Consider the following 27652-nt stretch of genomic DNA (forward strand, 5'->3'; position numbering starts at 1 on the left):
GACAGTATTTTGCATTCCGAATTTTGGAATAAGAAATATATAGTTTACTTACCCTTAATCGTTCGCCACTGTAAGGATCGCGCTCTCTACGATAGACTAGCTCATCATATCGTGTGCGATCCTCAGGAAATATAAGTTCACGGATTTCCGTCACTAGTGTATGCTGCAAGAGACAAAAGAATGGAGAAAAATAGAACGGTTTTAATGGAGTTATAGAGCGTTATATAGTTATAGGGTTATATAGTTAGTTATAGAGAGTTATACAGAGGAAAAAATAAAGAGAGAAATATGTTAATGCTTTGTTCCCGTAATTCAGCGAAAGGTGAAAATATTAACAAAATTCAATGAAATAGTAGATAAATAAACTACGACAACAAATGTTAAAAGAATGGTCGCTGGGACGATATTTCCGATACGATATCTAAATGAGGAACGCCTTCAATCATAACTCTCAAAGGGAATTGTGTCGAAGAAAAACAACAAACATAAGTTCCAATGTGATATGTTATTTCTTTTTATTCGAGGAGACTGGCAAGGAATGCTGGATTATAAACTTTTGAGTCTAGGTTCACGTTTTCAAATGGTTCCTTTATTAAAATATTGTCCCATTTTCGCCATCTTGAAATTCCGAGCCTCATTTCTAAGACTTGGTATATAGGTTCCTGGTATAAAACGACCATGTTTTTATGTAATCGCATCTTGTAAACGCTGTAATTATTATACCCTCAGCCTTATTACTGTCTGTCCCCTTCGAAAGAAGTAATCAATTTCATCAAAATTTTGATCATCGTATTATTTATTCCAAAGTTAAATCATGTTCGAAGATGGGGAATATCGGCACACCTCTTCTGGTCCCTCACCTATAAATGGTTTTGCTGAAAATGTATATTGCCAAACTTTCTACACCCGAATATTTTATCGAAGCTTTTGTATTGCTAGAGGATGGGACTTATCGTTTGACTCCTTTAAATACCTCCCGCACAAAAGGTCAAAATGTTCAATATTTATAAATCCAATATTAAACAAATGGAATGTCCGATTTGATCCAATATCTGTTCATCGTCGGGAACTATCGGTCCCAACAATTTTAAATTGTGTTTATCAAATATCAAGCTAATGGAATGTCCGATTTTATACAAACTGTGCACATCGTTATATTTCGAAGATGTGGTATATTTGTCTACTTCATCTGGTACTGCCCCCATAAAAGGGTCAGTATTTTGCCGAAAATAAATTTTATAATATCATGTAAACGGACTGTCCGATTTAAAGCACACTTTCGGCGGCCTAATATTTTAATCATATAGGGTATACTATATCGACATTTTATCCAAATTTTGCACGTCGTAATATTTTTAAGAAGCCTAGTTGAAGTCAGAAGCCTTATAGTTCCTCAACACATATTACACCTTAGATAAACGTGGAATGACATAACATTTGTAATAAAATAAAGATTGAGTGCAACTATCGACTATATAGGTCATTCTCTCCCCACAAACAGTTACAATACAAATATTCCACCTCGACACTATACAGTAATCACGCAGACCTCCGCATATCTGTCGGCGATTAGTTTTCTGTTTGTAACTCATCGCACTAATCATTTCCGACCCTATGATCAGCGTAAAATTCTATGACGATGTAAACATTTCCTTCTGTATTTTGTAAACACTCTAGCCTCTAAGCGAATAGAAATAGGTTGCAAAAAATTTGCATAGAGTTGTCTTTTTTCTGCAGCAGGTTAAGATTGCGTACTTGGTGTTCTTATTATGTACCAAATCTCTCCACTAAAAATTGTAAATATAGGTCCACTTTTCCGGATAGCACCATACTCCCCAATTTTCGGTATTTTGTGTTTTTTGAGTGCGTTGTTCAACCGAACGCTAGAACTTTCGGTTCTCTCGAATTCACCTCGAATTTTGGACTAGCTCCAATATACCGATTTTCGCCATTTTTAATATTTAGCGCGTAGGAAAATATTGAGATACAAAACTAAAATATTAGGTTCGAAATTTTGCTATAATCACAAACATTCGACATTTCCTACACAATGTAATCAATATTGGTCCCACATTTGGAAAAGCCTCATATAACTATGTCCTCTAAATTGCAGTAGTTTGAGGATTTTATACATATATTCCACCCTACCCTGCATTTTCAATATCGGTCCACGTTTAGAGGTTTTGAGATTTTAGGAAAAATTCCCGTCAAAATTGCTAAAATTTGTATTTGGTGTACATTATCGTTTACAAAAATTAATTGGTAGAATTGTGGTTATAGGTCCACATTTAGGTATGTTTCCTATATTTTTATTAGGTGTAAAAAGCGATGCCGAATTGTACAAAATTTTGAATAATTTCGTACACTTATAGCTCGAACTTTTAAAACCGATTTTTCTCATTTATATAATCTAATTCCATTACTGTATTTTAAGATGTCACCTCTATTCGTCCATTCAATACCAACTGTACTAAATATAGTACAATTTAGTACTTTTTTACAGCGATGTTTCTGGTTACCATTTGAAGAGATGTGCACTTATAGCATGAATTCTAAAAAACCACAATCTCCAGCATCCCCTACCATATTTCAACATTCAAGCTCTATTCTATAAGACAATATCACCTCTACCAAATTTAGTACCATTTAGTACATATCTTTCCTAGGTAAGAGCTTCATACTAGTTGGTTGAAATATCAAGTGTCATATTTTGAAACGTAATATTTTCTAAGCTTTTATTTTTTACTTCTTGTAATTTAGAAATTAAATGTTCCTTATCATAATTGCCGGAACACAGCTAATATATCAGCCCAAAATTTTCATATATTAATCAACTGTATCACTTACCTTTTCATATGTATCTAACATTTCTAATAAGACGGCTACAAAGGCATCTATGGTCATTGCTCTCGCAGTATATTCGGCGATATAATACGAAAGACTTGCAAAATGGTGTCGCGGCAGTAGAGAACGGGCCTTCTCTTCTACCATGGCGGTGATTTGACCTTTTCGACGGGCTCTGAAACAAGAGATGGAAAAATATGTAAGCATTTGTTCTTAATGACATGCAAGAAAATTATATGTTAGCTTACCTTGTCCCCGTGGGACTATACGCATCATATGGCTCCATTTCAATGGAGGTACAGGAATGTGGCACTTTACCCACATCACGTATGACCAATGACATACGCTTGTGGTACTTCAGCTGGCTAACAGCCTCATCATGGGTAACATCTTGAAAGGATTGACCGTTGACTTCTAATATTTCATCGCCCACCAGAAGGCCGGCACGATCTGCCACACTGTCCTTGTCGACACCCGTCACGAATATACCCAGGCCATATTCGACACCGCCGCGTATCATTAGACCCAATGACTGGCCGGGTTCTATTAACAACTCAACACAACGTATTCTGCAACAAGGAAAACATTTTTGAAATAAAACCTCCTTTTATGGATATGGGCGTCATTTACCTATCCCTTCGATCACTTCGTCGTCCGCCATATTCCATGGGCGGTGAGGCAGGTCTCCCGTGTCTATCCATCCAGGAACATGTCTGTCGATATGGCAACGAACCAGTTGCTCCTATGGCGGCACCCGGTGGCAGTGCTGTCGGTTGTGTGAGCAGGGGAGCCATTGAAGCGTACATCGGATCACGGGAGGGTGGGCCAAAGCCATGCAGAGGCGCCGTTGAATTAAGCGTGGGTGGTGATCGTACCGTCATACTGATTTGACGTTGTGATTTCAATATCTGCACACATCTCTGCGTTAAGAAAAAATGTGGCAATAGAAGAGACAAAAAGGAAGAAGGCGAAGAAGAAAGGAGAGAAAGTTCGAAAAAAAAAAACGAGAACACAAAAGAATAAAAACAAGGAAACACAAATAAAATAAATAAAAGTGAACAAAATGGAATTAAAACAAATACAAAATAGTTATATAGAAAAAGATAGATAGAGGAGAGTGATAAACAGAGTGGTACAGAATGGAAATACGGAAAATAAAAGCAAAGCAAAACCAATACGGAAATTTCAAAATAATTTTGAAATAAAGAAGAAATAATATTCGAAAGAAAAAAACGCAGTGCTGGTGTTTTGTAAGTGGTTTGTGTCGGGGATCAATGCAAAGGATAATTATCCTTTTTTTGGTGCACTTTGGTGTGAATTTAGATTTTTTGTGTTCTTTGTGTTTTCATTGTTTCTTTTGGGATTAGAAGTGCAGTATTTAACTCAAATTAAAACTAATAAAATTTACATACATACGTACATAATGAAGAACAGAATAGAAAACTTATTCTATTGCCAATTTTTTCTCATAGTGTATTAGTGTTGTAGTTTCATACATATACATTTTTGGTTATGTCCAAAATTATTGTTTCAATATTATGTGTGCCCAGATTCTACTTCAATGTGATGCATTTAATTCTAATTGTGTATATGAATGTCCAGTCGATATGGTACCGACCAATTGACAAATTGTTCCTACATTTTTAGAACTCCTATATTCTACAATTAGGTATATATATCCTACAGGTATTATTTTTCCTATATATGAAATTCATACAGAAAAGTTGACTTATCGAACCTTTAGATACGTCCAACTATGCCAATCATTCGGGTTACGTTTAGTATTATATGTGTGCAGAATTCAGAAATAATAAGTAAACACATCGTTAAGGCCAGCTAAGGCTAACTTTCTCAAAATTTCTTAAATCAGTCGGAGCTTTTATATGGATACTATGTTATTGCATTAAGTGGAAGTATGTTGTTCATGCTCTGAAAACATTATATACCAGATAATCAGGTTGGAAAACTTAGGTTGGAACTTGAAAATATCGCAAACTAAACGTGACATTTGTGTGGGCTTATTTGAAAACATTAACCTATATTGAATTATTTTTGGAAAAAATGTTTTTTATTCCCCACAAATCCGATATCCCAAATTTTAGCTACTTTAATTATAAAAATTCTCTTAACGAGCTTAATAAAACTTAAAAGTGGGTAGGACCTATGGCTATGTCAAAACATGAACATGCAATGATCATTTTTTGTTACAGCCACATTGTTGGATAAATGCGGCTATTTATAGACTGAAAATCAAACTGGAGCCAATTCGGTTGAAAAACGTGCCCAATCCCTCTAACATATACACATTTTGGAGTTATCGTTATAATTTTCATTATGAATATTTTTTAAAAAGTCGAAGGTTGCGTAAAACAGAGCGTACCCAAAAGAGTTAAAATCTCCACAACAACTAACTTATGGAATTCGAAAAACATCGAACTAAATATATATGAGTTATTGTTCGATCATGCCGTGAGATTGGAATATTGCTGACATCTGTGAGAAACAAAATTTTTTAAAAATATATCCGGCGCCAAACCCACAGCCCCGCAGTTCATTACATCGTTGTAATGACTCTACCTTGGAGTATTGGGTGTAACGATTGATTTGCAAAGTTCTGTCTGTTATATGACCGATATTTTTTATGTCATAATATGTATTTCACATTAGTAAAACACATCACCGCTAAGGAGTAAAATTTCCTACAGAAAATTATTTTCCCTACGAAACTTATTTTTCTATCGATAAAAATGTAATCAGAAGGAAAAGATAAATTTGTCCTCTTATTGGGAAGAGAAAAATTTCTTCAGTATTTTCCATTCACAATGTCTTAAGACGGTTATTTAGTGAATAGTATCATGAATTGGATTCAAACGCTTGCAAAAGCTTGGCTGTGAAGTATTCCAATGTTTCGGTGTCTTCCCCACACGGTCTTCACATTCTGATTTCCACGTATAAATGTGTCTGTAAGAATATATGTCAGTCTGCGATTTTCCTTTTTGCTAAACGTCAAGATTTGCTTTGTGTTATCCTTATTTAGGGATACAATTTTTGTGTTCTTTCCTCGTTTTTTTCAAAGAATGTTGTGGGTCTTTTGACCATGACCTCAGTTCTAGGCGTGTTGCGTAAATAGGTTTGGCATTAGTCACATCTATATTGAGTCAGTCAATAGCACTTCTGTCGTGTATATGATTCTGTGACCAATATGATTCGTACAAGAGCATGTCGAGAGAAATTATTGATGGTTTTTATACATTTGGAAGCTTTTATAGCTTGTAAGTTAAACGTATTTTCCCTTACAAGTGTCATAACGCCGTCTATGAAGATTTACACATGTCCGTCTGTCTGTGGTAATCACTCTAGTCGAATTGAGAGTAGATCGCCGAAATTTTGCATATAGTTCTATTTTGTCTATAGCCAGGTCAAGTTCGAAGATGGGCCCTTGTTTAAACATAGCCTGCGTATAAGGTATTTTTGGATTCCTATTTGATAACAAATCTTCCTACCAAAAGTATTAATATTCGCCACCTTCTGGGTGAAGTCCTCAGACAATATATTTTCATGCATATGTTAGTAACATGCGAAAAGAAACGAGATATACTAATGGTACCTTTAGAGAATATGCATAGAATAATTTTCTGAGTCGATTTATGCATGTCCGTCTGTCCATGTATTCTAGTTAGCAAAGTGCAGGTCGCATTTGTGATCCGAATTTAATGAAATTTGGAACAACCCACTTTTTTGTCCCTTGAAAGTATCCTATTGAAATTGGTTAACATGGGTTCAGATTTAGTTACAGCCCTCCATATATACTTTTATCGAATTTTAAAGACTTTTGGCCGAATGGCACACAATTTTGCAAAACGTACTGACATTAGTATAGCAAAACGTGTGTCAGGTTTTGTTGAAATCGGTTTAGATTTATATATAATTCTTATATATTTTCGTCCCATTTTTTGAAAATGATGCACCAAAAAGACCATTTTTGGCAGATTGATATACAATTTGGTACAATGTACTGAATTGATTAGACGTAGGATTATAATGACGTAGGATTATAATATCGTTGTTCGAATTGGCTCGTATTTTATATTTGGGTTGATCAAATCTTCCTACCAAAAATTAAAAATATAGGTCCACGTTTTGCTATCGTCCTCACATATGGGCAGTGTTGCCAATTTAGCACTTTTAGTGCTAGATTTAGCACTTTTAAACTCGTTTAGCACCAAAAAAAAAAATTGATCTAGCACCTAGCATCTTCTTTAGCATTTTTATTTTTTCAGGATATTTTCGATTTCATATAGACCTATTGAAATTTATTCATGTTTTACGCTATGAGTTTGATTTGCCAATGTTATGAAAGTGTCAGTAAATCTGTGAACAAGTAAAGAAACCCGATGAACCTAAATTGTAAACTTTCTGGAAAGATGTATTTTATTCAACGGATTCCAGAATGTCAAATTATAGTCACATCATAGTGCCGTAATTGGGTCGCGTCCCACTTTATATGGGAGTTATGACAAGAGATGGAGTACATCGAAAAATTTTTCGCACACATATTTTTTAAATTACAGACACATAGGTGGGAAAAAAAAGTATGCGAATAGAACGGAAATGTTATATGGAGTATATGTCCAAATATAGAAAATTGTCCGCATTAGTATTTTCTACCCAAAGAGAGGTGGGTACTTTAATATGAGTGCTATGAGCAAACCCTAAACTAGATTGAAAATTTTCTGCATATGTGCCAGTCTCTGAAAACGTGTAACGTGGATGCTACCCCGAAACACGGAATGCATAATGTGAATCCAAAATATCAAATTGAAGCCACTTCGGTTGATAAACGTGACTAAAGTCACCAAAACACCGAATAATTAAAGACACATATTGATAATTTTTAGTAGGAATTTTTTTTTCCAATGAAAGTCCAAAAAAAAGGGCAGATATATCCAATTTACAATACCAAACATGGTAGAATTATTAGTAATGTGCAAAATTTCAAATATCTGTCTTTAATATTGCGGCTACATCGAATAATTAAATTCTGATTAAGAATATAAAAGGTGAATATTTCGAGGTGTTGCAAGAATATTTAAAATACACTTACTCCATCTTGTGTATATAATGCATTTTTAAAAGATAAATATCTCATTATTAGCTATAAGCGAAGTTCCTTCTATAAACTTTTTAGCACTTTTTTTTTAAATTTTTTAGCACTTTCTAGCATTTTTCTAAACAAAATCTGGCATTTTTTGTCGACAATGTTTTGGCAACACTGCATATGGGTAACACCAGGGACGTACGCAGGGGGGCGGCCGTTTTTTATTTTGAAGATTTTAGCTAAATTTTCTTACAGAAGTGCCTCTGTATATTTGGCTCCAATACAAAGGTCCCGCTTAATTTTTGGTACGGTGGAGTTCCTAGCCCCTGAGTGTCCTATCCTGAGTGTCTGTGATGTGGTATTTAACTTTCTCAGAGTATGGATAACCTACCTGTAGACAATAATGGTCGGCATATAAAGGTCTCGACTCTTTGTTTATGAAATCTTGAATGTACAGTACATAGTAGAGAGTATAAAAAGTTGGCCGAACTTATCGAAGTTTCTACTACTTTATTCAAAGATGAAACATTCTACAGTTAACAAGAAGTTGATGACAGCCTAATCAAGAAAAAAGTTGGCTATTTTCACTATTGTTTCTCACGACCTGAACGAAGTGCATATATCGATTAAAAGTGAATATAAATTTTACATTCATCAAATGAAAGGTTTGTTATCAATATGGTTGGATTACACTTCTGACCACTTGATCAAAAAATATTGAAATTTAGTTGGGATGTTTTGTTATATTCCCTATTTAGTTTTGACCTCACACCAACGTCAAAATAATTTGTTGACATCCTGAAAATGCAGATGTTCCGTCAAAATATCATCCTTTCAATCCTTTAAATACATTTGTATGCTAATAATTAAGAAAATCTTGTATTCATAATAAATGTAAACGGTGTGAAACCTAAACTATTGTAACATAATAATTACCCAATAGTTTCATAAATACAAAATGAATTTATTTTAATTTATTTATTTTACATCAAATTTAAAACAATTGTACGTAGGAAACCTTTAATGATATTTGAAAAATTCTAGCCTAAATGAAGGAGCAAGTAATTTTTGTTTTCATATTTGAACTGATAATCATTACTCTAGCCCACCTACAATCTAAGTGACTTCAGTTATACAAGCGGACAGACAAATAAATGGACTCTAAACTACATTTTCCAATTCTAAATTTAATTTTCATCTTATTCCTTGCCTTATTTTGATGTAATTGTATTATTAGCTTGGTACAAGTTTTTTCGGTATTATTTCAAAATAAAATAAAAATATTTCACAAATTAAAAATATATTTTTTTCTTTCTTTTGTTCGTTTGTTTTTTTGTAGTGTAAATGTGAATAAGTTTGTCATATAAATATTTATATATATATATATATATATATATATTGTTACTAAAAAATCAAACAAACAACGTATTCTAATTGCAATTATCCCCTTTTGGTGGCGGGATGGATAATTGAAATTAAAACACAATACGAATACTTACTTTTAGCGCTTCCTCGTGATTAATTGAAGTGAATGGTGTACCATTCACTTCTAGGATAGTATCACCGGGACGCAAACCGGCACGCTCGGCAACGGAATTTTCCTCGATGCGTGATATATAGACACCAAGGCCTGGAAAAAAAGGAAGGACCATATTTTAATTAATATAAAATTTATAATTAAAAATATTAAATACATTTTTATACCCTTCACCACACTGTGGTACAGGGTATTATGTCTTTGTGCATATGTTTTTAACAGACAAAAATAATCGAGATAGACCCATGGTTCCTTTTGAGAATATGCATAGAATCACATTCTGAGTCGATTTATGCATGTCCGTCTGTCCGTCCGTCCATGTATTTTTGTAAACAAAGTACAGGTCGCATTTATGATCCGATCTGGATGCAATTTGGCACAGGTCACTTAATTGGCCCAAGGACGAACCCTATTGAAAATGGAGAAAATCGGTCCACGTTTAGGCATAGCTCCCATATAAGGGTACCCCCCAATTTTCGGTATTTTGAAGTTCTTGAGCGCGTTTTTCAACCGAATACTCTGAAATTTGGTACATTGGGTTCTTATTGGGTACTAAATGTCCCCACAAAAAATTATAAATATAGGTCAATTTTTTCGGGTAGCCCCCATATAAAGGAACCCCCAGTTTTCGGTATTTTGTGGTTCTTGGGCTCGTTTTATAACTGAATTCTCTGAAATTTTGTACATTCGGTTCTTATTGTGTACCAAATTATTCCATTAAAAATTATAAATATAGTTCCAGTTTTTCTGGTAGTCCCCATATAACGGTACTCCCAAATTTTTGGTATTTTGGGGGGTTCTGATCGCAGTTTTGGACCGAATTCGCTGAAATTTGGAACATTGAGTTCTTATTAGGTAGCAAATCTTTCCACTATGAATTATAAATATAGGTTCATTTTTTCGGGTAGCCCCCATATAAGGGTACCCTCCAATTTTCTGTATTTTGGGGTTCTTGAACGCGTTTTTCAACCAAATTTTTTGTAATTTGGTTTTTTGTAGTCGTATATGGTAACAAACCTCCCTACCAAAAATTATTAATATTCGCCTCCTTTTAGGGGTGGTCCCCTTATACCCTTCACCGCACTGTGGTACAGGGTATTGTGTCGTTGTGCATATGTATGTAACAGGCAAAAATAATCGAGATAGACCCATGGTTCATTTTGTGAATATGCATAGAATCACTTTCTGAGTCGATATATGCATGTCCGTCCATGTATTTTTGTTAACAAAGTACAGATCGCATTTATGATCCGATTTGTATGAAATTTGGCATAGTTTCGTCCGATTTCATGTAAATAGTGCACCAAACTCCCAATAGTGGTCCGACTAAAGCAATATTTTGCACAGAGTACTGAATTAGGTCCCGACTTATGTATGAGAAATTTTGTTGGAATCGGTTCAGATTTATATCTAAATATGCTATATATAGTTTCGTCCGATTTTATGTAAATGGAGCAACATACTGCCAATATTTATCCGATTGAGACAAAATTTTGCACAGCGTACTAAATTTGGTCATTGATGAATGCGAAGTTTTGTTGAAATCGGTTCAGATTTAGATATAGCTCCCATATATAGTTTCGTCTGATTTAAGGTAATTTGTGCACCAAACTCCCAATATTGGTCCGATTGAAGCAAAATTTTGCACAGAGTACTGAATTAGGTCCCGACTGATGTATGCGAAATGTCTATATCTACAGGATATTGTAGATATTTAGATGTCTTGCATGTACCCATAGTGGCGAAGGGTATCATATAGTCGGCCCCGTCCGACTTTTGAACTTTCCTTACTGGTTTATATTGTGTTAGGATGTTAGGTGTTATTGTGTTAGGATGTTAATATCCAAATATTTCACGAATCTCCCATTCTCTAAATATATTTGCCCTCCACTGTATTTTTCATTATATCATTTAATGTAAATTAAATTTCAATTGTGATACAATAACAAAACTAAAACTAGTTTCGATAAGTTAAATTTCCTTCTCACTCAATCTCAGGAATTTCTATTAATTTCAATTTTCAAATGTATCTAAATAAAATTCCAGAAAAATACCAATTTCCTTCTCTCAAAATTGAATAGAAATTATTATTTAATAAAATGCAATGTGATTTTCTTTTAATCAAGTGATATCACTTCTGCATATCCTTGTGATTGAATCCTTCTTCTCGGTGCACTTGTTTTTATTTTAAGTCCTTTTGTCAATATATAAATGTCAGTGTTGTCGTTCTTCTTCGTATTACTTGAGCTTTCTTCAAGAGAGCAATACTCGATTATGAAAATAAATCAATATCTATACACGTGACACACACACATATAAACATATGCATGTATTTATTTACATATATAGCTAAATAGAAAATAAATGCTATTATTATGGTTTTCATTAGTTATTTTGTTATTGTTGTTGTCTTTCCTATTTTTTCCTCTTTTAATACAATTAAAAATTAATATAAACAGAAAACCCGACCTCTTCCTCATCCCGTTGGAAAATCTCATCTATTTCCATTTCATTGCAAAATATATTTTTGCCTCTGACAGATACAGCTTATAAATGACACCTGTAAATGACGTTCAAATAAATACAGGGATGATGAGATAGTAGGTGCCAGAAAGAGGGAGAGAAGAAGTAGGTGGCTACAACAACAGCAAGAACCATTGCTAAAAGTGTTACTAAGCGTTTAAATAAAGTTCATAAGTTCTACAAGTTACCTCACGTGTACTTGGAACAAGTGAAGAGGTATGGGTGTAGGTGTGTGTGTGTTATGTATAGGACTGAGTGTGCGTCAACAGTAGTATATTTATTATTATATTAAGCTCTTCGAATAATGGTAAAATAAACTAGCATAGAATAATAACAACAACAATAACGACGACAAAAATCAAAGTTTCAGGGTTGCCATTGTATTTTTTGTCACAATTGATCTGTTTCGGAACCAGCATGAATATACAGAATGTTTTTCAGGCGCTAGTCTTTCGATTTTGAGGACCTCTTTACTCGATTGTAGTCCTCCGGCCATAATATTTATGAAGGGTCATATTTAAGGTATTTTTATTAGGTATATTTAGGTATTATAAACATTGTCAACCATGATACACATTATTCATATAAGGCCATAAGTGGTGGCAAATCATGGGTGTATCATTACAACATTAAAACCAAATCATAATTATCCCATAGAAACTTCCAGAAAAGAAAAGACAGAAGAAAGCGCGGACATATAAGAAGGGTTTGCCCAATGTTTTCTTCGACTTCAATGGATTTGAATCTTGAATTCCTACACCAGGTCATACTACCTTAATGTTATGTGCCATTTGAGGGACACAATTCGTCAGAAATGCACAGTATAATGAAAAATCCAATCATGTGTTTTGCATCATGAAAAGGTACCAGCACACACATCGATGCTTGCTTGCCTGTTCGTGGTATCATATCTCAACCACCGTATTTACCGGATTTGACCCCTGCTGAAGTTTTCCTCTTCCCAGTTCTGAAGAGACAGGGAAGCGTTAAGCTACGATTGAGGAGAAAAAATCGAAGTAGTAGCTATTGGCTATACCACAATGAGAGTTTGAGAAATGTTATAGGATTTGAAAAACATTGAATGTGGTAGCGGTTATTTTTTATTCATCTAGCTATATTTCCTTTCCTCACAGATTTTTGTACGGCAATAGTTTCCTGTTATATACTCGACCTCTGGATGTGGGTGAAGGTAGTCGACGAGCCTAGATTTTTGGCTTCCTGGAAATGACTGGAACAGCTGCCAGGAGTCAGATAATAGATACATGCAGATACTGACGGTATCTAATGACGAAATGGATGTTCTATTATTAAGGTGTCTCTTACATGGATGTAAAGTCGATATTTGTTATTAGCAAATGCCTGCAACAGAGACTTCGATAGGAAAATTCGGATAATAACTTTAAACTATCATAAATGAGGAAGGTCATAATTGAGACAATATAAAACATGGACCAAAAACTTTTACCAAATTTCATTCGGCTAAAACCTCAAAAAATATTAAAACAGATACAGTGTGCTTTAAGGGCTGTGCAAAACCTGGACTTATATTGCAATAATTTTGCAATGGTATTTTGGAAAATTCAAGAAACCGTAATGTCATTTCAGAGCGAAAATGTAATTAAAACCTTGACAAGTAAAAAAGTTCTGCCGGGCCGAACTTTTATACCCTCCACTATGAGATGGACATTCAGGAGAAAACGAAATACCAAATTACAATTAAATCTGAAACAAAATGTGTCAAACATCCTCAAAATACCGAATGGAATCTAACAACCCAAAATACCGAATATTGGGGCAATGTTACATGGGGACTATACCATAACGTGTACCGATATACCCTATTTGCAATACCAAACATCGTAGGTACTAGCAATGTCTGTGCAATTTTTCACAGCTCTATCTAAATTATTGCGATCTCTATCATTGATTTCAACTAAATCGACATAGAATTTAATTACTGATTAAGAATATAAATACATTATGGGGTCTTCACCTTATGGTGGAGGGTTTAATAATACCGGAAATACAGCGGAATATTTATACATTTCTGCAAAAATGTTTTCACACTCCAAGTATCCGGAATGCCATATTACATCCACTTTGTTGGTAATACGCGACTAAATTTTTTAAAAATACAGAAAATAAAGCTTGGTCTTTGTATGGGAACGGAAACATATTTCGAAAATTGTGTGTAATTTTGTTTAAGGCTCAAGGAATATGGAGAGACTATGTCAAAATATGGACCTGTTAACTGGACAGATGTAGTTTAGCTCAAAAACCCATATGGACATATAGAAAAAGAGCAATAATAAATCGGCATACAATTTTATTCTGATCAATAGTAAATATTCTTCATAAGGTTTCCAACAAAAATATCGAGGCGTTGCAAATATTCTTAAATAAATACAATTACCAAAGTTGTTCGAAAGTTCTAATATTTTCGTACACTCAGAGGACAAAATTTCTCTGGGACATCTTTTAAGATTATTCGTTCTATTCGTTCAACCAATTGTCACAGTATGAAATAAATTAATGGCGGGTAATAACCTAATTTACGTTTGAAGATGTTGCAACTTAGATGCAATATTTATGATGGATGAACCAGGATTATCCAAAGTCCTCAATTTGTCGTTAGCCACCCAAAAATTTCCGATGCATGGGAAATGTGCATGGCGTTCTGCTACTGGAAGCAGGCAAAATCTTTCAGGATCATTTGCTGCCAGTAGCTTGATGTATTAGGGCATCTCTGCTCCGAAGCATTCTAGAATGCTTGCCGATCCTCGACACGGATTCTGGAAGCAGTACAATACAATAACAGCATTGCACGTGATTTCTGCACATGTAACTAGAGAGCTCAAGCAGAACAGGCCGACAAAGATATTTGATACCATCGATCATTCAATTCGCCTGATATTGGATTTATAAATATTGAAAATGTTGACTATTTGTAGGGGAGGTACCAGAAGGAGGGGACCATTGATTCCCATCTTTAAACTTGATGTTGGCTTGGTAAAGGTAATAAGTTGTGCAAAGTATGGTTCAAGTCGGATAGTCCGTTGGCATGATATTAAAATTATTTTTGGCACACGTTTTTTTGCCCTTTACCACACTGTAGTGCAGAGTATTATGTCTTTGTGAATATGTTGGTAACAGGCAAAAATAAACGATAAAATTTACATATTGCTCCAATATATATTTTCGTGCGATTTTATATAAATTGATGCCCCAAAGGCCAAAAGTTAGGCCGATTGACAAGAAGGAAGTTCAAAAGAAATATAACGATGTCCAAAGTTTGAAATCGGAGTAAACGATGTCGAGAGTTATCGTGCGCCTCTGCTGGCTAAACAGACAGACAGACATTTGTTAATCGTCTCCAAATTGTCTGAAACGGATTTGGTCCAAAGAAACATGAAGTCTTAAACTAATATTTTGATGAGGCACATTTTTGCCGTATCAAAGTGTTATATCCTCATTAGCCATAAAGCTGAGGGTATTAAGACGACTGACGAAAAGAAGAGAGAAGAGAATACGTGTCTAACCATGGACGTTATTGTACTGGTTTGTGCTTCAGTGGTTTAGACCGATTTGTCATGGATACAATGATTCGTCTTCTCTTGTTCGTATTTCGGAATTTTTCTGATTTCTCTGAAGACACCAGGCAATAGTTGTTTATCACTCCGAATTATCCGTCCTACGTTGCTCAAGCTGATTATTCGCTTCATGACAAATTTGCTGCAAAATAAACCCATTTGTGTATTTTGAAGCTCCAGCAAAATTATCCAACCGAAGTAGTTCAGCATATCGAGTTCGAGGTGATCTAGGTGATCTCTCTCGCAAAAATAAACCTATATAGGGCAAATTTGGAATATCTTTCTTAAAAGTGTACCATCCGATTTAGATTATTTAGCCAAAAACCAAACCTAGAATAATAAACATTTCAAGAAAATCTTCTGAATTTGTATAATAAGTCCCTTCTGTTGTTCTACAAATAGACTTTCCGGTCTTCTACAATAAGACCTTTGGATTATTTACTGCCTTTTGATATTAAGAGGTTTCGGTCTTCGATGAGAATTTTCGGTGATTCTACAATTGAACTTTTGATCGATTATAGTTAGACTGACATTTCCTTTCATTTTATTTGCGGTACCGATTGATTATCATCTGAGGGACAATTCCAATTATATTGTGGTGTAATTTCTTTTTTCCAGTAATGCAAAATTTGGGATTCCGTGGTATTGATTACATTTTCAATAACATAACAAATAACATTTTTAACAGGGCCGACTTAATTTTATTATTTTTTAATACTCAAACCATTTCCTAGTAGAGACGACTGGAACCGGAGTAACCCTCCTCTGAACGGTCTGGCATTCTATACAGACGGATCCAAGATGGAAAAGGTACAGGGGCCGGCGGCTACTGTGAAAGGCTAGGCCTTCAGTTAACCTACAAGCTTGATTGAAATTGTAGTGTTTTCCAAGCTGAAATCTTCGTCATTTGGAAGGCAGCGGAGTTCATAAAAAGTCGGGATGCAGAGGTCGGCTCTTAAAGCCATCAAATCGTGTTACATCACATCTAAGGCCGTCCTCAAGTGTAAAACAGCTTTGGAAGAATTTACTTACTGCTATTGGCTGTGTTGGCTACCAGAACACCGTGACATCACGGGTAAGGAAAGAGCAGACGAATTAGCTAGACGAGGATCTCAATCCACTGATGTAGCAATTGATGACTCAATCAAACCACCATTGTGTCATCTTTATCGGAACTTTGAGGCGTTCTTCGACGAGCCTATGACCTATGGCACAACGAACCTAGGTGCAATGTGTCAAGATTTATTTGGCCGAATCTTTCTACCAAAAGGACACACTCACTGTTGAACCTAAGCAAAGCTGAAATAAGAGTAATGGCAGGAATAAGTACTGGTCATTACAATATCAGGGCCTCTACTAGTAAATGGGATCATGATGCAATTGATTACAGTAGATAGGTGAATAAGTTTAACAAACTTAATTATAGTAGAACGAGATGTGAACTTGGTCAAGTTCCATCGAGCAGAACTTTTCAACTCTCAACCCGAGAAAGAAAAATTAAAACCTATAACTTAGGGAGTAAATATTTCTAGAAAGTCGATTTCAACACCTTCCAAGACTCAAAAGTTAAATTAATGGAAAAATTTTTAGAAATAAGCTTCAAGGTGACTCCAATCGGCTGGAACAATAAATGGGGGATGTATTATATTTTGAGAAACGAAATTGTCTGTTGAGAGGATTTTCAAGGCATGGTATCACTTGAGAGGGAATTTTGACGGAATCTGAATTCGAAAGCTTTCCTGGCACATCCAGATGTTGTATTGTGAACATATTATGCGGCAATATTATCGGCAACTAACGACAAAGTAGACGGTATATCCATCCGCACCTGCCCGAAAGGATTACTGAGATTTATACACGACTACATCATAGGAGAAAAATTCAGAGGAGATGTCCACTTTCTAAGCTGTTAAGGAACACGGACACACGTTGATGTGAATAGGGAGGTTAACTCACCCACACAACTGTCAATGGAGCCGATGTCCTAATTATTTGAGAGATTAATTTCAAAGTCTTGGAAGCTAGAAGGTTCGCAATTCTATGACAGCAGGATCCACAATGCTATAGATTGTGAGACTAGAGGAATTATTTTGCTTACAGTAGACTCTGCGTTGACGAGGAGGAGACGGAGACAATTGAGCATCTCCTGTGTCACTGTCCAGTCCTGGCTTACAGGCGGCACAGACTATTGGGTGCTCATTTTCCACAGAGTCTTAGCTTCTTCTCAACAATTGAACCTGCTCTAATCTACAGCATAATTAGAAACCTAAAGTGGTAGGGAAAGTGTAACCTTGACACGTAATATATCTTCTGCCCGATCTCTATAGCCATCGATACTATATCATACTTACCGTCTCAGACTTCTTGAAGCTTCTTATCTCTTTCTATCCCCCTTCTTTTCTCCCCTATAGATCTTTCCATATCTCTTTTTTTCTGCACATCCCTAAGCTTAACCTAACCTATACTCAAACCTCATTTTAGATATTTACTAATTCCTATCAGAATTTTACTACCCACGTGGCTGAAATTTGTTTGAGATCCGACCAAATATACAGTTTTTCATATTTCAAAGTAATGTAATATTTTCTGCCCGAAAACTCTGTGGATGGCAACCCTGCCATCTATTGATTATTAAGTCCTATTATTGAATAGACCAAGTAGTAGGGATGAGTTCGATAGGTAGGTGTACTGGAGGCAAATAAGAAAAGGTTTATAGAAAAGCTGGGATACACATACATACAACCACTACTACTGCTAATAATAATAATGTGTAAGTACATAAATACACACTAAGTATGCAGGAGGAGGGGTATTCCGAGGTATGGTGGTGGTGAGTTGGCATTATTATGGCATGAAGTCGTCGTTTATTGAATATCGCAACTAGAATAAAAGGAAAAACGACACATGCTGGTCGTATTGAATTTCATATTTAATACGTTGCTGCTGACTTAAATATTCACTCGATTCTATTCTATGTGAAACGGCGGTTAATAGACCTGTTGTGGGTGCGAGGAGAAGGTAATTGGAACGAGGGCGTTATGGCTTATGGTAGTCTATTTTGCCAACAATTGATTGCATAAAAAATGAACCACTTTGTGTGCATTTTCCCGTTAAGCTTCTTTGTGAATGAAGCAATGAATGGCTGGCATGGTTATTGATGTTCATGTCGATGTCAGCATATTATAAAAGAAAGGGTGTTGATTTTGGGGTATAGATTTTTTAATTTTTATTACTTACCTGAGTCTTTACCTCCTTTAACACAAATACCAAATCCATGATCAATTTGTTGATCACGGGACATGGTCACAGTGCGTGTCGTTAGTTCATGGATATTTGTCATGCTGCGATCTCTTTCACGTTCACGATAGATCTGCAAAAACAAAAAGAGGTAACGCTTATTTTGAAATCCTCTTTATAGATTGTTACCCATAACCCACCTGATGCGTTGTTGATGGTGGACTACTGGCGGGACTACGACGACCGGTGCGATCTCTCGTACCATTACTATAATGATAGCTGCTAGTAGGAACTGAAGACGATTGGGTAGCGCCAAACATGCGCAGCACCTGCTCCGGCGATATTGGCCGTTTCTTATTGCCATTGGCCATGCCCGAAGCGGAATTCATTGCATGTCGTGCAGCAGTTGAGGTAGGCAATGTCCCACTCATACCGCTGTTCAGATAGTTCGACGGCGATGAGGACAAATATGCAGAACCACGACCCGGCAGCGAACCGCCCTTGGTCGCAACACCCGCCGAATTGTAATAGTAATGCGGCGAATGTGGCCGTTCTATGATCGTATACGAGGTACCGGGCGGTGAATAATATAAACCCGAACGGCCTGTGCCTGCACCAACTGCTGCCGCGGCCGCCGCTGCTGCCGCCGATGATGTTGGACCAGTTCGTAGCGAACTTGTACTATTGCCTATACGTGAGTTAACAGCGTAACTATTCGATAAATCGGTAATGCCGGGCGGCGGTGTTGTCATACCGTAGGCAGCGGCAATATCTTCCGCTTCGTAACTACTTGTGGGCGGTGCAACGCGCAGGTGATGAGCTGTAAGACCGGCTGAGCCACCCGTTGGTACACTGGATGACGATTGGGTGGATGTCTGCAGGATGCTAGGATGCAGTGATGAACTGTGCGCAGGTGGTGGTACATGATAGTAGCCGCGCGAACTCCATCGCGTAGGTCCAAGATCGCATAATTCGGCATAGTCGTTGCCAGCAGCGCTCATTGTCGGGGGGTCGCCGTCGTATGGTACACCACCCCCAAGGCGCATTACAAGTCAGACTGGATAATGAGAGAAAGAAAGTGAAATAAGGAATACATTAATGTTTTAGTTTTTAAAAGTAGGAAAGGTCTAAATATTTACAGCTGTACAAGATCAATATGACGTGAAGTTTCACCAAACCGAATTAGTAATCCCCCAGCTGAGAATCCAAAGAAAAACCAAATCCAGTTGGTACCCAAAATATATGTAGAATGTTAAACTACATCAGCTTCTGTTGGAAGATGCGGAATGGACATTTAAAATAGCTGAAAATAACCGTGGCAGTTATATGAGGGATATTTCAAAATATTGACCTACAAACAGAATGACCTGTTGGGAATATTTCCATGGCATGATACCTCTTGAGAGGGAACGCTGGCAGAATCTGAATTCAAGAGCTTTTTTGGTACCTACAGTTGCTATATTGCGACTATGCACCTCAGAGGCACAATACTATAGATTGTGAGACTAGAGGAATTATTTTGCTTCGAGCTGTCATCATTTTCGTTAGAAAATGGTGCTTCAGAACAGTCGGTTCAACAGGAACCTTATAACTCCCGAATGGACATAATTTCTGGAATACAATTGCGCCGGACTTGAAGGAAATAGTTCTTATGGATCTTAGCTCATTGATAGCCTAAATATTTTTATGATTACAATACCCTGTTCAATATGGTCCTTCCCTGCGTGAGCTAGATTTTAGAGACATAAAGGCCCAATTTGAAAACATCTTCGCTGCAGTACATACGTTTAATGCCTATAATATTGGTATTGTTTGGAAAGAGTCGAAAAATATGCCAATAACATCAGCAACCTCTATGATAGTGATTGGATGATAATCCGAAATAATTTTCTTCACAATTTCAATGTTTTCATCGGTTGTTGGCGTGTTGGATCGCTGTGTTCCGATCATAGTAGACTCACTTAAAGTCATATATTTTTTTTTTATCTGCCAAAAAGTGTCAGTCGGAAATATACCCTCAGCATATGGTTTGTGGAGATCTACGGAATAAAGCACTGGCTTTATTATTCGCTTTATAAAAGATCAATGTTTTTTTCCAAGAGTTGACCATCTTTGGACAGATGCCCTATAGACCCCATCTTAGAATTTAATGTAGGTTTGGAAGAATATTACGATTTGCAAAGTTTGGATCAAATTAGACTGTCCATTATCTTGATATTGGATTAACAAATATTCAAAATGTTGACTCTTTGTGGGAAAGGTACAAGAAGGATGGACCAACGTGTGCCATATTCAAGCATTTTCTATGAAGGGGAAAATATATTACCAGGTGCAAAGTTTCTATAAAATTGGATATTCCGTTTGTTTCATATGAGATTTAAAAGTTTTCAAAAAGTTGACCCATTGTGGGGGAGGTTATAGATAGAGTAGACCGATACGTCCCATCTTCCAACAGGCATGGTTAAAATATTAGGTTGTAAAAAGTTTTATTCGAATCGAATGCTCTGTTCGTATGATATTTTGTGGGGGAAGTTCCAAAAGTAATGGACCTATTTTCCCCATTTTCGAACTTGATTTGAGTTTGATAAATATTACGATGTGCGTAGATCAATAGAACAATCGAACCATTCCCCAAACATTGGATTTATAAATATTGACAATTGTGCCGCTTTGTGAGGGAGGTACCGGAAGAAGTAGAACAACAGGTCCCACCTTATAACTTGATCAAGGCTTGGTAAATATAATAGGTTTTCAAACATTTGTTTAAGTCCGATAGTTCGTTCGCATGATATGATAAAATTATATTTCAGCAAAATGTTCACAACTTTGTGGGGGAGGTACTAGGATTGGACCATTATTACCCATCTTCGAACTTAACTAAGTTTGGAAGAAATATTACGATGTGGAAAGTTGGGATGAAATCGGATGATGAAATGCATAGGGCACTGAATTGGGCCCAGAATGATGTGTGTCAAGTTTCGGCAAAATCGGGTCAGATTTACATATAGCTCCCATATATATTTTCGTCCGATTTTATGTAAATGGCAAAATCGGGTCAGATTTACATATAGCTCCCATATATATTTTCGTCCGATTTTATGTAAATGGTGCACCAAAGTCCCTATATATCTTTCGAATTGCACGAAGTTTATCATAGTGTTCTGAATTGAGTCTATAATGGCGGGTGTCTAGTTTCGAGAAAATCGGGTCAGATTTAGATATAGCTCCCATATATATTTTCGTCCGATTAAAGGTAAATGGGGCACCAAAGTCCCTATATATCTATCGATTTGCATGAAATTTGGCTAAATTTCGTGAACATCGGTTCAGATATAGATATATATATTTTCGTCCGATTATATATAATAGGTTCACTAAACTTCCTATTGATTGATGTTCATATTTAAGTTCCTTCAATTTCATGTCAATGTTTCTTCGCATATACCCAAAGTGGTGAAGGGTTTCATATAGTCGGCCCAGTCCGACTTTACTACTTTCCTTGCTGGTTTAGTGAAGAGATTTTGTAGGCAATAAAAATTTAAGTACCAACTTACAGCGACTTCTGTAGAAACGCTCAAACCTCAAAATACCAACAAATTGGGGTACCGTTATATGAGGGTTACACTAAAAAGTAGACTTATATAAGAACCCAAATTACCAAATTGCAGCGAATTGAGTTGAGTAGCGTACCGATATAGGACATATTCGGACCTGCCTGCCGACAAAAGGCAACTCTATGCAAAATTTTGGCGATTTATTTCAATTCGTTTAGAGGACCTTTGTAAATCGTCATAGAGTTTTACGCTGGTCATGAAATGAATCGGAAAATGAGTATTTTGATGAGTTACAAACGAAAAAAAACTTTATATGCCTATAATTACGCCTGAAATCCTCGGTATGATGAGGCACGTTTTACATCCGAAGAGGCGATAATTTGATATTTTGATTTCTCATTGGATGGCAAATCTGCCAACCCAAAATAGTAAAAATTGGTCGTACTTTTGGTATAGCCCTCTTATAACGGCTAGACCTTATTTGTAGGTATTGTATTTGTCTTGGGAACAGCATCCATAGCCTCAATATAACAATGTCAGTATTTTAACGATTTTAGGAGCACGTTCTCATCGAAGTGGTTGCAATGTTTTGTATTTTCTATTCTAAGACGATCTAGCCATGTCCGTCCGTACGTCTGTTGTAATCACGCTATCTTCTGAAGGAATTGAGATAGGCTGCAGAAATTTTGCATAGGTTTGTATTTTGTCTGCAGGCAGGTCAAGTTCGAAGTTGGGATATACCGGTCCACGTTTGGGCATAGCTCCCATATATGGGTACCTACTAATTTTCCGTATTTTGGGGTTCTTGAGCGCGTTTTTCAGCCGAATTCGCTGAAATTTGGTAGATTGGGTTCTTATTGGGTACTAAATGTCTCTACAAAAAAATAATAGGAATGGACCCACTTTTTCTGATAGCCCCCATATAACGGTACCCTCTAATTTTCAGTATTTCGGGGGTTTTGATCGTAGTTTTCAACATAATTGGCTGTTATTTAGTACTTTGAGTTCTTATTGGGTAGCAAATCTCTCCACTAAAAATAATAGATATAGGTGCATTTTTTCTGGTAGCCCCCATATAAGGGTACCCCTCAAATGTCGGTATTTTGGGGTTCTTGAGGGCGTTTTTCAACCGAATTCGCTGAAATTTGGTACATTTGATTCCTAATGGGTGCCAAATGTCTCCACCAAAAATTATAAAAATAGATCCAATTTTTCTGGTAGCCCCTATATAAGGGTATCCCCAATTTTCGCTATTTTTAGGATCTAGAGTACGTTTTTCAAGTGAATTCGCTGAAATTTGGTATTTTGTAGTCGTATATGGTAGAAAATTTCCCTACAAGGATATCGAGATAAAAAACTAGAACGTAAGGCTCGATAATGAACTATATATGAACTATAACCCGTATTTAGACCTAGCCCCTGTTTGGGAGGTACCAGAAGGAGTGGACCAATATTCCCCATCTTTGAACATGAACTAAGTTTGGAAGAAATAATAACATAGCCAAAGTTTTGATGAAATCAAAATTTTCTGAAACAAATTTGGTCCAAAGAAACATGGGGTCTAGAACAATTTTAACCGTGTTAAAGTGTATACACCTTCATTATCCATAAAGCTAAGGGTATAATTGTCCATTAAAAATTTCTGAAATTTTTTTATAGTTTACATTATTGTTTACATAACCGGTTTGTTGAAATATAGGTCCACTTTTTGGTATTTTCCCTATATTTTAATTTCAAGTACCTGGATACCCTCCACCATAGACAATATATCTATATCCAAAGTTCGGCCCGGCCGAACTTAACGCTTTTTCACTTGTTTATATTAAAATAGTTATCTGATTTGTTCTTCGTTTTGGGTTTGATTCTAAGACTCTGTTGTAATCATTCCATCTGCGGAGGATAGAACGTAAGATTCGATAATGTACTATTTATGAATTATAGCCCGGATTTACGTCAGCCCCTGTGTGGGACGTACCAGAAGGAGTGGACCGATATTTCCCATCTTCGAACTTGAACAAAGTTTGGAATAAATAATAAGTTAGGCAAAGTTTGGATGAAATCAAAATTTTCTGAAATAGATTTGGTCCAAAAAACGGGGGGTCTAGAACCAATATTTCAACGAGGCGCATTTTCACTGTATCAAAGTGTATACACCCACATTAGCCATAAGGCTGAGGGTATAAATATTAATTTAAAATTGCTGAAATTTGTATTTGGTTCACATAATCAGTTTGTAGAAAGGTCTTTTTTTGGTATGTTATCTTTATTTTCATTTCAAGTACCTGTCAGTATATCTATGGTGGAGGGTATCCAAAATTCGGTTGCGGCCGACCTTAACGCTTTTTCACTTGTTAATTCTTTATTTTTACTTGCTCCTCATACATTTTTATATTCGAAAACATGTGCTATCGGTTAACATTTTACTCACATAAAAATTGTAACAAAAATATGTAAAATCGAAAATTCCCTCTCCATTCCAACCCATTTAGTAGTGATAAAAAATATAACGGCCCAAAAGAATCATTCCTTCTTGATTATTTTTGGACCAATATTTGTATTCATTGTTGGGCAGTGCAGTGCAGTTCAGTGTTGTGCCAACGTAAAGGTCATTTTGGTTGTTCGTATTCATTTGTATTGTATTTAAATGATGTTAACATGTATGGAAACAGAGCAACACAAAACAACAGAAAAAAGCGAACTACGAAAAAATCAAAATAACCAACAAAGAAATGAAAATATTCAAGGTCTCTACTCCCACATATAACCATTTCCTTATTATTCTCTGTGTATCGGCTCAACTGATTTCAATGCATTCCCGTTCTGTCCATGCCTCCTTCTTCATTTATGCCCATTTTGATATGATTTATAACATTTTGTTGGTCGTTTTTGTATTTCTGAGATTATTGCCAAAAAAAGCGGACAGACAATAACAAAAAATAGGAATCACTATCAACAACAATGGAAACAACGAATAAAGAATCAGAACAAGAAGAAAGGATGTAACGAAGCGTAAGCAGCAATGCCATACACGCTCAGCAACCAGTACAACACAGAACATATGATCTCTTGGTGAGTGGCTGTGTAAGTGTGTGTGTGTTTGCCAGTTATGCATCCAATGGATGGGACGGCTGGATGGATGAATTGCATTGAAAGGACATATTTTTTCAGTGTTGTACTACAATACATTCTTCTCCTTTATCCGCGCTCCCGCTTATTTACACACATACAATAAACTCTCTATAAATTCTTTAGTGATGGTGGCAATGTGTGGATGCAACAAGCATGTGAAGAAGATTATAAAAACGTGTCGGGATTTTTGTGACAATGCAACAGTCATTCATTCTCTTATCAATTTGCGCTGATGCAAGGAGTGTGCAATGAGAGAGTGGGAAAGTAAAATGCACAGTGGTCAGTAGAGTAAAAAGAAATATAACTTCATACACTAATTTTTCCCATAAAATGAATGAAGTATGAAGACGGCTCCTATCGGTTCACTATTGGACCTCCCTCAGAAATGGTCAACATTTGTTAAGTCCCTGGAGTATTCGATTTCTTCCAAATATTGAATATGTTAATAGTTTTACTAAACCTGGATTAAGTATACCCATTTCGATACTGCTCCCACAAAGGATCACAGTAAAAAAATGAATCTCATACCGAGTGCATTGAGTGTCCGACTCAGTTAAAAACATTACGCATCATAGTATTTGACCTAGATCAACCGAAGATGTTGACCCCAACTTCGCACAAAGTAATATTTTTTACAAAATTAAAATCATATCCGAAGATGAAGTCGATTGCTCTTCTTCTTCTGGTAACACACCAAATGGTTGTAAACTTTAAAAATGACAAATCTAGAACCATTCCGAAAACGAATTCACTCATCAGATATAATGGTATCAAGTTTCAAATGATTAAATCTAGTGTTAAGAATCACCGGGGAAGAACAATCTCGACCTATCCTTTCGAGACAGGTGGGGACTCAAAATCAAATTCCGAATCTGAATACGAGAGTAAGAGGCTGATAAGATGATGGAAAAAGTGAACAAAGTCATTGCTGAGCTCACGACAACGCAACTATCCGGCGCAGAAAACGGAGAAACAATTGCGAACAGCAAACTGATTATCAAAAGGATAAGCCTGACCTTTCCTCTACTTCCTGAGAAGCGGCGGAGTGGATTAGGTATCCGTAACAGCAGACGAATGGCAAGCCTGCAAAAAAAAGATATATAAAAAGAAAGTGGAGCCAATCCAAAGTTGAGGTAGACTGTCACGGGAATCTATCGACTGAGGTCGGCGAGCTGACTCGAGTATCCATATATAAAGCGCTGCATCGGAATGTTCCGTAACGACTGGAAATTCCAAAAGGACCAACCGGCTTTAAGGAAAAATGTAGACGTCAACAACAATTGGTAAGCATCCGCCATCTTATACGAATGTTTCCAGAAGGCGCTACAGAGGAGCTCAGTTATGGAGTGATCAACGAAAATAGTGAGTACGGTAAACTAAAATGGTTGCGATCTATAATATGTAAGATCATGGATAACCTTCTGCAAGAAGGGGTCCCGTAGATTTGGACAAGCTGGAAACGAAGGGTCATTACTTTATGCTTATGTTTGGTTCCTTAAATAGCATTAAAGTCCTGAGGAAACTAATGGAAATCATTGTCCTCATAAGGGAGTCAATAAAATGTAAGCAGGTTGCGGAAAATAGATATTACAAAAGGCCACGGAACAAAACACTTTAGGCGAAGAAGTCAGAAGTCTCCCACAAGGTAGAGAGGAGTGGAATTTCCTTGTGGTTGGCTTGGACAGTTTTTAATGGTAATACTGGCTAAGACTAAGGGTAATGCGCACTACGCTGTCAATTTAAAGATTGGAAAGGCAAGTATTGTGGAGGAGAAAGCCACAAAAAATATCGAGGAAGAAACACCTATAAAAAATAGTGAGAGAGCGAAGATGGCAATTGATTGAGGTTATCTAAAAAACTCACATCGGCAACAATGGCTCTAATGGAAAAATCTATCCTTTCCTTCTCTTCACAAAAAGCGAGTAACATTTACCTGGCATCAGTCTTCAGCTCGTCTCGCCGATACTACCACCAACGGCAGATCTGCAGCGACTGTTAAGGAACGCAAAGGAAACCGGTAACGAAACAAATTAGTAGCGAAGCTTACTCACACCACATTGCGTGGGTTAGTAATTATACTAATAAAAAGGGCCTGGGCCTTCTAGATTAATTGAATGCTACCCATCTATTAACCCTTAAC

General features: G+C 36.3%; 1 protein-coding gene across 1 annotated transcript in view; it reads right to left on the reverse strand.

Moving 5' to 3' along the window:
- Nucleotides 1-27652, reverse strand: part of LOC133322062 (disks large homolog 5) — a 167806-nt gene that overhangs the window by 3809 nt on the left and 136345 nt on the right. Inside the window, exons 2-8 of the mRNA XM_061531127.1 lie at nucleotides 19030-19886; nucleotides 18830-18962; nucleotides 9442-9572; nucleotides 3475-3764; nucleotides 3093-3413; nucleotides 2848-3019; nucleotides 53-163 (exon numbers count right to left, since the gene is read on the reverse strand). Coding sequence (XP_061387111.1) covers nucleotides 53-163; nucleotides 2848-3019; nucleotides 3093-3413; nucleotides 3475-3764; nucleotides 9442-9572; nucleotides 18830-18962; nucleotides 19030-19875 — 2004 coding nt within the window. The 5' untranslated portion in view covers nucleotides 19876-19886. The remainder of the gene's footprint in view (nucleotides 1-52; nucleotides 164-2847; nucleotides 3020-3092; nucleotides 3414-3474; nucleotides 3765-9441; nucleotides 9573-18829; nucleotides 18963-19029; nucleotides 19887-27652) is intronic.

This window comes from Musca vetustissima, unplaced genomic scaffold (assembly GCF_032173495.1).
Source record: "Musca vetustissima isolate MV318-11 ecotype Yass unplaced genomic scaffold, APGP_CSIRO_Mvet_v1 utg4473, whole genome shotgun sequence".
NCBI lineage: Eukaryota > Metazoa > Arthropoda > Insecta > Diptera > Muscidae > Musca > Musca vetustissima.